Source organism: Fringilla coelebs, assembly GCF_963513975.1.
Source record: "Fringilla coelebs genome assembly, chromosome: 24".
NCBI classification, from domain to species: domain Eukaryota; kingdom Metazoa; phylum Chordata; class Aves; order Passeriformes; family Fringillidae; genus Fringilla; species Fringilla coelebs.
The window spans coordinates 4,449,383-4,462,212 of record NC_140050.1 but is presented as its reverse complement, the minus strand read 5'-3'; the positions used below and the strand labels follow the sequence as shown (position 1 = coordinate 4,462,212).

The 12,830-nt window shown below is 41.6% G+C and overlaps 1 protein-coding gene across 2 annotated transcripts in view; it reads left to right on the top strand.

Annotated features, from left to right (window-relative positions):
- The window catches only part of ARHGEF18 (Rho/Rac guanine nucleotide exchange factor 18), a 48,443-nt gene that overhangs the window by 27,359 nt on the left and 8,254 nt on the right, over nt 1–12,830 (top strand). For both annotated transcript variants that reach the window (XM_084221325.1, XM_084221324.1), the window contains exons 13-27: nt 574–718; nt 1,480–1,592; nt 1,755–1,895; nt 2,332–2,582; nt 3,190–3,315; nt 4,552–4,669; nt 5,508–5,756; nt 6,555–6,631; nt 8,362–8,540; nt 8,890–8,981; nt 9,282–9,470; nt 10,094–10,225; nt 11,214–11,329; nt 11,732–11,788; nt 12,281–12,328. In XM_084221325.1, the coding sequence (XP_084077451.1) occupies nt 574–718; nt 1,480–1,592; nt 1,755–1,895; nt 2,332–2,582; nt 3,190–3,315; nt 4,552–4,669; nt 5,508–5,756; nt 6,555–6,631; nt 8,362–8,540; nt 8,890–8,981; nt 9,282–9,470; nt 10,094–10,225; nt 11,214–11,329; nt 11,732–11,788; nt 12,281–12,328 (2,033 nt within the window). The remainder of the gene's footprint in view (nt 1–573; nt 719–1,479; nt 1,593–1,754; nt 1,896–2,331; nt 2,583–3,189; nt 3,316–4,551; nt 4,670–5,507; nt 5,757–6,554; nt 6,632–8,361; nt 8,541–8,889; nt 8,982–9,281; nt 9,471–10,093; nt 10,226–11,213; nt 11,330–11,731; nt 11,789–12,280; nt 12,329–12,830) is intronic.

Below are 12,830 nucleotides of genomic sequence, written 5' to 3'. Positions count from 1 at the left end.
CTGTGAGCAGTAAGCATTGCAAAGAACTTGTGGGTTTTTTTCTGTGATCTCTGATTTTTCTTGTTTGCCATGAAATGTTCTGTGCCCTTATACGGTGGGGTGTGAATAATTGTGTGTAGGTTCTGGTGTTTTACTAAAGGAGAAGATACTTTGCAATTTCCACACTAAATGGGCACAGTAGGGACCAATTTCCTGCACTTCAGACCTGCTGATTTAGCCAATACAGTAAGTTAAGTGGCAGCTTTACATTTCTAGAAGGATCACAGGTAGTATAAAAACAGAGCATCTCTGGGGCCACTTTACTGTGCCAGGTCTGAGGGCAGCCAGTGGTGAGCATGGGGAATACAAATTCAAAAAGCAGCGGCAGAAGCAATGCGATTCCAGCTCACCCCGAGCTGTCTTTTTGTGGTTCCTTTTCAAGAAAATGGAATGAGAATGTTTTTTTGGACAATGAGCTCCTGACATCCAAGATCCTGTCAGTTCTCCGTCCGCATTCCGAGCGAGGGCTGAGAGCAGGCGAGCTGCAGTGCACGCCTCATTTTCTGAGCACCAATTCCATTTTTGCCTCTTTAGCCACTTCTCTGAAGGAGCAGCCCCGAAGTCTCCTCCTGGGAGCGGATGGCACCCCAGCACTGTCCCGGAACCTCGGGATGACTATCGCCCAAAGAGGACATTCCCAGCCTTCACTGAACACTGCTGGAGCTGTTAATAAATTTGGGTGAGTAAAATGCTTCTCTTCTAATCCACTGGCTTCAGATGTCCCCCACTTCCCCAGTGTGAAAAGAAAAGCGAGAACTCGTGTCATGTTTTCAAGGTCAAAGGAGTTTTATTGAGCTTTTAATTCTGAAAGTTTTTCCCTGACCAATGCTTCTATTTTTCCTTTTTTTTTTTCCTTTAGTCCCTCTGTCCTGTGTCACAAAATATATTGTGTAAAATAGTGCAATATTTGAGTGTTTCTGTCTGGATTATGGTTTTCATGCATGTATTTGTCTTGAGAACTGCTGTGAAATTCAGTGATCTCGTCTGAGTTCAGCTATTCTATGTTGGGCTGGTGCTGGCTGGTGTAGGAGGCAGCAGTGTTTTAAATTGCTGAATGCCTTCATTAAAATAGTAGGCAAACTCAAGGCTATCTGCAGTTTTAAGTAGCTATTTACTTTTGATGTGCCCCAGTTATACTCCCTTCCCAGTGAAAGTGCTCTTTGTGCTCTGAACTGGCTGTGGCTTGTCACCAAGTGATGTCCTTGTAAACTGTCATACCAGAAGTTACAAGCTTTGCTCATGCTGCTCTAATTAAGCTGCAGTATTTCAGCATTGGAGTTGCTAAATTAATTTAACTGTTTAAAGAGTGCAGTGATATCTTTTATTTATTTATTGTAAGATAATTGCACTGTAGTTTAGGGAAGATGCTTGTTGAAGAAGTTGGATTTTTTTATTTTAATTTAATTTAATTGTTCTGGTCTAATTTCTTTGACCATTTAGGCTAATTTCAGGAGACATGGATGAAGGGGATTCAGGCTTTGTAAAATTTAAGCAGACTTCAGATGACGTTATCTCGCTTGCATCTTCAACAGCAGACTCCATTTTTCTGGAAGGTATGGAATTTCTGTGCTTTTCAGGATTGTTATGCAACTTCTCCCATGGGTTTGAAAGAAGCATTGAGGTGTTTTTCTTCTTGTTGTTGTCACTGGTGGTAAACAGGGATATGGTGAGAAACAGTTTAATAATAATTGAAATTGAATGTGCTTTTGGTCTAGATGCATATTCTGTGTCCCTCCGGAGTGAAATAGAAACAGATGCTCATGAGTTTGAGGCAGAGTCTTGGAGTGTTGCAGTGGAACAGCCTTATGCAAAAAGGCAAAGGAAAGATGTTATAAAAAGGCAAGATGTCATTTATGGTAAGAGTATTTGTTATTCTTAAAACTTTTTCTATTTCGTCGTGCCACTGTTGTGATACAAAGCAGAAATCTTTTTTGTTGGTTCCCATTTTGACTGGTGCTTGAAAACTAAAACTGAGTGAAGCTTTTTGAGTCTGTTAGCTGCATTAATGTGTGTAATTCCTTGTGTGAATGCCTTTTAGCATCCCATGGGTTTCAGCAGGGCTCTGTAAGCAGCAAAGCCCAGCTGCCACTGGGAGATGTCCTTAAATAAGTAGGGTCAGTCACTGTTGGGTTGGGACATTACCAAGGCAAATTTAAGAGCTTCACATGAGTGATGCAAAGACTGTAGTGAAGAAGATGATTGTGGCTTTCAGAGCCTGCTCTTCTGTCTCCCTGCTCACTGCAGAGCATATAAATGACTTTTAATTTTATTTCTGTATTTCACCTTGCCCAGAGCTAATGCAGACTGAAATGCACCACGTTAGGACACTGAAAATAATGCTGAAGGTGTACTCCAGAGCCATGAGAGAGGAGCTGCAGTTCTCAAATGCAGTCATCAACAAGCTCTTTCCCTGTGTGGATGAGCTGCTGGAGATGCACGGGCAATTCCTGCTCCAGCTGAAGGAGAGACGGAAGGAATCCTTGGAAGAAGGCAGTGACCGAAATTATATAATCCAGAACATTGGAGACCTCTTGGTAAAACAGGTGTGAATTAAATCCTACCAATGATCTTGACACTATAAAGCCTCTAAAAAGCTACCTGTGAGGGTAAAGTTATGTGATGCAAAGATTGATTTCATCCTGGGTTTATGGTTCTCTTCCCAGTTAATGTGGGAGCATGACTCCCAGGAATATATCTATCACAAGTAACATGAAATGGTCATTAAATGTTCTTTGAGCATGCACATGTATACCTTGTGGGATATGTGACTTGTTTGGTTCTATTTTTCATCTATTCCAAGAGTAATGTAACATATTCCTAGTGTCCATTCTAGACTTGGCTCTCCTTCAGATAAAGCCAGACTTCTTCATTCTGATCTTTTAAAAATACATTCAGGATCCTTTGAACTCATGGAAGCTTTAGCACCATTCTGGCATGGAGTGGATGCCACAATTTCCGTCATATGTCATTTGGTTATCTTTTGGTATTCCAAGCCCTCACATGTCACACTGCATAAATGTCTCATTTCTGGTACAGAAGAAATTGAAATACAGGAGAAGTGTTTTAGAAACCATGTTAGACCTGGAGTTTATAGTGGAGGTAGGTTTACTCTGAATGATTCATGTCTTTCATTCTTCTGTTTCCAATTAGTTTTCAGGTGAAAATGGGGAGAGAATGAAAGAAAAATATGGTGTGTTCTGTTGTGGGCACAATGAAGCTGTCAGCCATTACAAAGACCTGCTCCAAAGCAATAAGAAGTTCCAAAATTTAATAAAGGTAAACAGTAACTAGAAGTCTCCTATTCTGACTATGCAAAATATACTTCCCTGCTTTGGGCTTTGTTTTGTACTTGAAGATCCTTCAAATGTGAATGAGCAGGGTTAGAGGCATATTTTCATTATTTGGTGGGTTATGAGCTTCTTGTGTTTTAGATCTTTTGAGCTGCTTGGAGACAAAACCACAATTAGGAAGTGTTACATTTGAGGCAGGCTCTTGAGAGCACCCAGGACTGGGGAATAGAGTATTTGTTCAATTCAGGGATCTGTCCTGCTGTGTGGCCATCAGGATAAATTGGTTTGTTAATAAATTAAATCAATGATAAATGCTGTTGATGAGCTGCTGTAGAAAAAGCAGGGACTCCTAGTCAGGTTTTGCTCACGCCATCATCTTTCCAAAAGCAGAAGATTGGCTCCAGGGTGGTTTGCTGCACACTCTAACGTAAAGTGAATAGGAAGGGCTGAAGAGACACAGCCCCAGTGGAAGCTGTAACCTGAATCTCAGGTGGCTTTGCAGAGGCCTAAATATTCTCATTTTCCAGTCACCAGTAAGTGATACTGTGTGAACTTTCCAGCTTAGCTCTGTACTTACAGCTCGTCTTAGCCAGGCGCCTTTAAAGTGAGAGCCCTTCACTTCCAAGGAACTAAATAAGTGACCAAGGAACTAAGTGACCAGAGTTCTAAAACATGTAGCTTCAGTCCTTGTAGAGAAAGATCTTGGTACTGTGTTCTCCTGCTGCCAGGTGTTTGCTGTACCTGCAGTCAGATTAACTGCTGCTTTACAGTCCTCCCTTTCCAAACAGGAATGTGTAGGTCAGGCTATTGGGGAGCATACAGTGGTAAAATAAGCACTTAATTCCTTCTTTATTGATCTAATTTGACTGGTAGGTGGTTGGGTGTGGTTTTGAAACCACAGAACTTTTCTATGTATTTAAGGTCTGACCCTGTTATAAAGTGTGATCAGTTAGCAACAGGCAGTCAGTTCAGATTTGGAGGTTTCCCTGATTGACTCCACATTTAGTTAACAGTAGTTGGAAACAGTACCTAAGATATTTTCCAGTAATAAAGGCAATTTTTGAATGCTATCAGGAGTTTTGCTTTAGTAGAAGAGTGCAGCTAATTTCATGGTGCTGTGTCTAATGTGCAGAAGTGTTTTGGGGCAGAAGGCCTGTGAATGCAGAGGGAGTTAGAAGAGCACCATGCACAGTGGGTGTGACGAGTTTCTCTTGTTTTCTAGAAAATTGGGAACTGTTCCATCGTGAGGAGGTTGGGTGTTCAGGAGTGCATCCTCCTGGTCACCCAGCGCATCACCAAGTACCCAGTGCTGCTGGAGAGGATCATTCAGAACACAGAAGGTGGGATGGTTCCTGCAAGCCTCACAGTTGTCTGTGGTCCTTTTTCTGCCATGTTTTGCATGTTCTTAGCTCAGACAGGCTGTTACCTGCTTTTCACTTCTCTGTTGGCTGATGGTGCCAGATCAGTCTCACCTCAGAGGGGCAAGAGAATCACAGAATGGCTTAGATTGGAAGGGACCTTGAAGTTCATCTCATTCTACCCCCTGCCATGGGCAGGGACACCTGCCAGTATCCCAGGTTGCTCCAAGCCCCATCCAGCCTGGCCTTGGATGCTTCAGGGGCCCAGGGGCAGCCACAGCTTCTCTGGACACCCTGTGCCAAGGCCTTCCCACCTTCACAGTGGGGAATTTCTTCCCAATATCCCATCTAACCCTGCCCTTCTTCAGCTTAAAGCCAATCCCCCTTGTCCTGTCACTCAATGCCCCTGTTAAATAGTCTCTCTCCATCCTTCCTGTAGGCTCCCTTCAGGCCACACTTAGATCACTCTGAAATTTCTTTTCTCCAGGCTGAGCAATCCCAATTCTCCCAACGTCTCCTCAGTGAAGAGAAGCATTTAAAGTCACAAACTCGTAGTAGTTGAGCCTGTTGGTTCATTAGCTTTTCAGAGCTTTAGGTTATTATATTTTATTTTAAAATAAATAACATTTTTAATAAAATAAAATAAAATTTTATAGTAAAATAAAAATAAAATTTTAAATAATAACTTTTTAATTTTTTTTTTCTTTGAAAGTACTATTAGGTGTCCAGTATGGAACCCTTATGCTAAAATACATTTGGATGGCTCATGTCTTGTATTCCAGAGTTGAAAATGTGGCTGACTGCTTCTCTTTTCCCTCAGCTGGAACTAGAGATTATGAAGAGCTGATCCAGGCCCTTGGTTTGATTAAGGACACCATCAGCCATGTAGATGCCATGGTAAATGAGTGTGAGAAAGGGCAGCGACTCAAGGAGATCATGCACAAAATGGAGCTGAAATCATCTGGGAAATGCAAGAATGGCCTTTTGTTCAGGAAGGATGACATGGGCCGGAGGAGGCTCCTCCTGGATGGGATGCTGTACTGGAAAGCTGCATCAGGGAGGCTCAAAGGTACAGCACCAGCAAGGGCACAAACACAACTGGGAAACAAGATTTATGTTGGGGGTTTTTTTTAGTAACTGTTTATTACTGATCGATTGGGTATAAAATAAGATGACAATAACCTGCTTGTTTAATAGGATATTGGAGGAAATAGCACTTGTTCTATTCTTGGCTTGTCCAATAAGCATCTCTGTAATGGTGCATGATAAGTTCCTTATGCTGTTTGCTTATTATCTGGCTGGTCTGCTTCCCAATTCAAGAGGGAAGTCTTCAGATGGATGACAAAGCTTTGAGTCATCCTGACTTAGTCTCCTGTGGAAAGGCATTATCTTGTGCGAGCTCTGCTTCACACTTTGCAAAACCTGTGTCATGTCAGCCTCATGACACTTAATTCTGCATTTGCCAGAAAATCAAAGCAGTGGCCATCAGGGAATATTTGAGCAGCTTCATTGCTCAAGTGTTCAAGAAGAAGCTTCAGTGGCACAGAAAGTGCAGCCAGGAGTAGGTGGGCAGTTCCAGAAGAATCTGCTGTTGGGAGAGATGTGTTCCCTCTGGAGTGCTGGAGTCCATGTGTAGGATGTGTGTGTGGGTGTTCTCAAGCCTTACAGGGCTCTGTTTAAATCAGCTGGTGCAGCCTGGCTGGGGCCAGCCCAAGTGGAAAGCAGTAACAGACCAAATACTGCAAATGGTGACATGCTATTCCCTAGCCTGCAGGAAATATAAATTAAGTGATTTTTGAGTCTGGACTGGTCTTTCTGCTTTGAAATATCACTTTCTTTCCCCTTTTTGTCTCTTCTGTTGCTGTAGACATTCTGGCAGTCCTGCTCACTGATGTACTGTTGCTCTTACAAGAAAAGGACCAAAAATACACGTTTGCATCCGTGGTAGGTATTGTTCTCTTTATTTAATACATGTACTTAGAGGATTTATGAAAGTGACAGTAACTATAGAAGAAACACAATCAGGGATGTTAGATACTTGTTATAGGAGGTTCAGGAAGAAAATTAAGTGAATCAATCAGCCTAGTATTATGGGATCACTTTTTCTGAAGCAGTTCTGGTACTTGTTGAATCTTTCCCCACTCTACCAGTACAAACCAGTATTTCCTTGCTTTGGCCAGTTGTAGCTGCCACATCTCCCATGGTTTTCACTGTTCCTCTTCTTGTGTTGTGACTTTCCCTTTCACTGAGATTTTGTACACCATGTCATGGACATTGCACATGCTAGAACTGTGCTTTGAAAAATGTGCAGATAAATCCTGCTTCTGTTCAGTGTGCAGGGAAAAAATCTGCCATCTCAGTTAGGGACATGGTAACTGTGGTCCTAGTGCCCTGAGATTTACTAGGGGCAGAGAACTTTCCTGAAATACATGGAATAAGCACCAAATGAAGATGTTATTACTGCAGCACTCCAGAACATTCAGTGAATTCACTTGCTTTTCTAGGGCATTTCCACAGGTGTCCTCAGAGAAGTAAATTTGAACATTTTGTCCTGATCTGGTTCACTGATGGCTGTTGTAGAACCTGTAACAGAGAAACTCTTTTATGTAATTGTTTTCTTGGATGTATTTTTTTTTTCTAAACATGAACATTAGAGCTGATTAATTCTAATGGCAAAAGCTATTTTGGTGACCTCGGGGCTGTACAAACAACTGCTTTTCAATTACTCTTCTCCTAATGCACAGAACAGGGTGCTGTGTGGTGGATTTTTTTTTTCCCCTCTGGAAACATGCTCTACACTTAGAGTCTGACCAATTTTTTTGCATCTCTGTATATATACAGTTCATTTGAAATTTAATATCAGTTCTCCATAAATAAATCAAGTGAGGGAGCAAATGGATCTGCTCAGTGATTCTGTTTTTCCAGTGACCTCTGTTGGTGTCTGGAATTGCAGTACAGCTGCTCAGAGAAGCTGGCAGAAGCTGCTGTTCCTGGTGTTTGCTTCACACTTCAGTTCTCTTATCATGTCTAGATTATTCTGTGAAGGTTCAGCAGTCACAAAGAGCTGCTTTATCCTGGGAAGGAACTTTCTAGGCTGCATATGCTGGAGCTGTGCTGTAGGAAGCCTAGACAGGTTTTTAGTAACTAATATCCCTCCTGTAAATGTGTTTTCACTGCAAAGGCTGACAGCTAATCCAGTTAATCCTCATTATACAATACACTACCTGTCACCTGGTGTCATTTTTATCAGGTCCTGACACCCTCTAACAGCTCTGTTTTGTTTCTTTTGTAGCCAACTTAAAATCTAACACTTCTCTCCTTTCACTTCACAATGTGTCATTAAGGTTTTTGTTTTCTTTTTCAAATTTTGGGGTTGCCTCCTTTTGAGCAAAATTTTTTGAGCCTCTTCTTGACTCCTGGGACTCAGTGGGAATCTTTAAATTGATACAGGCTTTGATGTTCAATCTGGTATTAAGACCTCTTGTTTCTGACATGCATATTCTTCACTCCATGTTTTCATTGATCAAATGACAACATCAGAAGTGTCATGTGGAAAGGTCAGAGTTATTTCATGGTGTTACAGCTCCTGGTGCCTCTGGATAAACAGGAAGGGGGGCAGCTAGGAAACAGAATTCCTAAAGAGCACATCTAATGTACTATATTTTATTTTACAGGACTCTAAGCCACCAGTTATCTCACTGCAAAAATTGATTGTGAGAGAGGTAGCTAATGAGGAAAAGGCAATGTTCTTAATTAGTGCTTCCTTAAAAGGACCAGAAATGTATGAAATTCACACCAGCTCCAAGGAGGAGAGGAATTCCTGGATGGCACACATCCGCAGGGCTGTGGAGAGGTAAGGGATGGGGAAAAGCAGGAGCCTGATTTCTTGCTTGTCTTCTACTCACAGGTGTAAATTTATCTTTTAAATCCTTTTGACTCTTCACAAACTTTCTTTGTAAGACTTCAGTGTGCAATTCTGTTTGTGTTCCTTGGGAAGAAACCACTGATTAAGATGAAATAAAAACTAGTCAAAGACTTTAACACTCACTGATGTCAAATGCAGCAGGGTTTTGGAAAAGGGAGGAAGATTTGACAACCAGGATAAACCACAACTGAGGCAAAAGCTTCGAGTTGAATCCTGAGATGGTTTTAAATTATCTCACCTGGAAATCAAACAGAAATCTGTCTTTCCCTTTGGACAGCTGTCCTGATGAGGAAGGAGGTACATTTAATGAACCTGAAGCAGAGAGGAGGCTGGCTGAAGCAAGAGCTGCAAAGTTAAAAGATTTTCAAGGTAATGACTTAGTTATATGTTCTACAAGCTGCTTCTCAGCATTATTTGTGATTTATGGCTGTCTTATTCTTTATCAAGATCAAGTTTCTCCTTCATATGTCTTTCAAGGTGGTGTAAGATTCTGTAGAAATAGTGGCTAAAGAAGTCTAATAAGCTTTGTCTGCTCCATAAGTTTTCTCCTTAACTGTTAATTATATCTCTGCATTTGATGCTCTGGCCATAAAATCAAAGATAATCTCCCAAATTGAACACGCTCCTGTGACAGTGACAAGGCAGGACTGAATTTGTTTCTTCCTTCAGAGCGTTTGAACATGAAAGATGAGCTGATTCTGCAGAGTCTCACTGAGAAGCAACAGATTTATCTGGAAATGTCTGAAGTGAATGGCTTTGAAGACCATTCCCAAGGATCCCGAGCCAGGCTCCTTCTTCGGGGGGATATCTCAGAGAATCTGCAAGGAGAGGCAATTCTTAAGTCTGCAGTGACTGAAGGTGAATGGAATGTGGGAATGTGTGGGCATTCACTCAGGTACTGGGGTGGGGATAAGCACCCAGGATCTAAGTACAGGCCCTGAAAATCATCCTGTAATAACATAATGCTTTTATGTAACACGGTTCAGACTTCCTCCTTCTCAGAACCAACCTGCAGGAAAGGTGAAGTGCATTTGTGGGTTTAGGTAGAAGACCTGCACAGCTTGGATTGTTTTATTTTTAAGGATCAACCAATGGAATCTTAGGATGAGTCTGTTCAGAAAGGGTAACAGAGTGCTCTAATAACACACAGTCCTGAAATGTAATATTGTAGGAGGGTTATCTATTAAAAACAGCCTGTCTAAAGATAGTGTGTTTTGAAAGAAGATAAGCCCAAACATGGTTTCTATTTAAGAAAAGGAAAGAAAAAACAAACACTCAAAGCTTGATAATCTTAACTTGCAATTAAGGAAGAGCTCATGTTCATATGAAGAGCCTGTCATGCAGAGCTACTCACAAAGGAAAATTCATCTGTACTGGAGGACATCTCAGACTGCCTGAACTTACAGTGGACTCATTAGCATGATAACTTGTGTTGCTGCATAGACATGGCTGTTTACATGACATGTTCTCCTCTTCCCCAGCTGAAAATCTCCAGGACTTTATCTTCACTCACTTTGGCAGTGCATCCTGTCAGCCTGAGGATGGCTCAGGACTCCCCCGGAGAGCAGAGACCTTTGGAGGATATGACAGTAGTCCCTCAATTTCAAGTAAAAGTAAGAAAGGGAACACTCAGAATTTTTCTGATCTTTTTACTGTGATTACTGTACAGAGAATAAGAACAAGGAATTGAGGCTCTCATATAGGGAAGCTTCACCAGGCTCTAAAAAGGAAGATCAGAGCAAATCTCCAGCATGTTGGATCTTTTGCTCCTGGTACCAACACTAGAGAGCAGAGTAGGGCTCTCAGTGTTATGCTGAGGGCATTACTGTAACCCATTCTTTATAATTACCACAATTCCCTGCAGAACTTTAATTTTGTTTAAAAAAAATAAACCTGGCATGAAAACCTAGAAAATTTGAATTCAGCTGTCTGCTTTCATTATGTCATGAACACTTTTTTCCACTTTGTATCTGCACAGTCACTAGAGGTTTGCTGAATCCTTAGATAATATAAATTGTTCTTTTGACACAGATGATTTATCAGTTAATTAATGAAATAAGAGGAAAGACCAGATACTATTTCTCTTCATTTTTGCTTCATGCATTAATTGAAAAAGTGAATGGCTCTTATTTCACTGGTTGTTAATCTCTAGAGCACTTTCTTATGTCTCTGGAAGGCTCCATACAGCTGTCATGTACTTTTTACAAGAGGGGGTCCATCTCCCCTTACCTCCTTCCACACTAATAGTGGTGCTGCAGTGACTGCAGTATTCCTGCTGACCAGTATTCCATGTCATGAACTTGCAGTTCTGGGAGGTGTTTATTTTCATGCAGACATTGTGGTTGCTTCACTTAAAATAGTGTAACGTAATTTGAACTTACCCTCCCTATTTATCTTAACCCAGTCTTCTCAAGTTTTTAAACTTTTTTCACCAGCCCTGTGTGTCCCTGTTGCCTGATCTTCCACTTGGGATCAACATGGAGAAGCCATGCAGTTGCATTTTGGTTCAAAGTCACCAAGTTTTTCTGCTTGTTCTGGCACTCACTGAGTTATCCTAGGCCTTGTGCTGGTGTGAGTCCTCATACTCCTCTCCTCTTTCAGGTGGCAGGAAGAACAGTGGTGGTGACCAGAGGCAGTGGGACTGGAGAGGCCCTGCACTGAGTTCAGATGTGCAACTCCATGACCCCTCTTCTGATGCAGAAGAAGGATCTCAGTCTGTATGTTGAGCTTTTGAGGGATTTAAATGCTTTTTCTTGTGCTTCCCATCGTGATAGTGGTGCAGAACAAATCTCAAAAAGTTAAACTTGCCATAGCTGGCAGGGCTGGACTAGAGCAGCTTTGTCTGTAAAATTACTTGACTCTAATAAGGATGTTTTGTGGGGCAGCTTGGTAGCTCAGCACTTAAAAGGCAGGATAATTCAGTTTTCCATTTGCTCGTTTGATGCTGTCCCATTAACACAGGCTTTAATCACCACGCTGCTGTTTCAGCTCGGCTTATAAACTCAGTATTTTTGATGTATGTCCTTCAGTGCATGGGAGCAATCCCAGCCCTTTCTGAGAGCACTGCCAGTGCCCAGCAAGTGTCCCTAGCACAAATGTTGGTTTTGTCTCCCTTACAGAGTGATGGGACGAGGCTGGATGACAGCAGTGGTGTTCAGCCCACCGTAGAGTCTCAGGTATGTTACTTCTGCTAGAAATCCAATGGCAAATAGCCATAGTCTAATAATAGCATATCAAATCAAACCAAACCACCTCCAAAACTCGGTGTTTGTAATGTCTGTGGAACCCAGCACATGAACAGCTCACTGGCCAAACTTGCCTCTGAATCCCTGTGAGGTCTGTACCTGTGCAGTGATTCAGTGCTGGGGCACGGGAGGAAATTGTGGTTAAGGAGTTCAGGTGAAAAGAATATGATGAAGATGTCTCTGTGGAATCCCAGGGGGATTTGCTGGGCACTGATTCACATCTGCACAAGGATAATAAACTGAAATTCCTTGGGCCTGCATATTGGCTTTTGCTATACTAGAGTGCTCTGGTGGCCATGCTTCCATTGTGTGTCTTTTTGTACAGATACCATGGATTAATTTCACTGCTAAAATTTTTTTTAAAGTCTAAAGCCTCAAAACAGACTTCTGCTCAAGTACTTAATGTTTTTTCCTCCTCTTCAGCTTGTCCACAGGATACAGACACTGTTGCGGTTGCTCTTCAGTCTTCAGGTAAAAAACTATTTACTATCCAAGAGATTTGTTAGACACTAAATGTAATAAAATTTATGCAGATGTGGAGAGGAGCAACCTTGAAAATATCCCCTAAAGCTGGAGTGAAGTGCAGAATTTAGTCCTGAGACTCAAGGAAACTGTGCCTGGTATTTTGGAGGAAGTGTTAGAGCTGTTGTCTTAAGTAATTATTTCCTTTTTCCTGCTCACTTAATTCTTTTCCTGCTTTGAGCTCTGTCTGCTCTCTGTGCTCATTGTTCATACAAGTGTGTATGAATTAGTTGTTTTTACTGTTACCTTGAAATCAGCAATACTTTGACTGGTTTGATTCAGAGTAACAATTCTAGGTGCAAGAAATATCCAGTTTGACACACATAAGCATCATTTATTTGCTTGGCCATCTTCAATATCGTGTCAATCACCATGAGCTGTATGAGCTGAAATTAAGATATGCTCTGGAAGAAGCTAGATGCTGTTGTCTCCTGCTTAGCTGTGCCTGTTT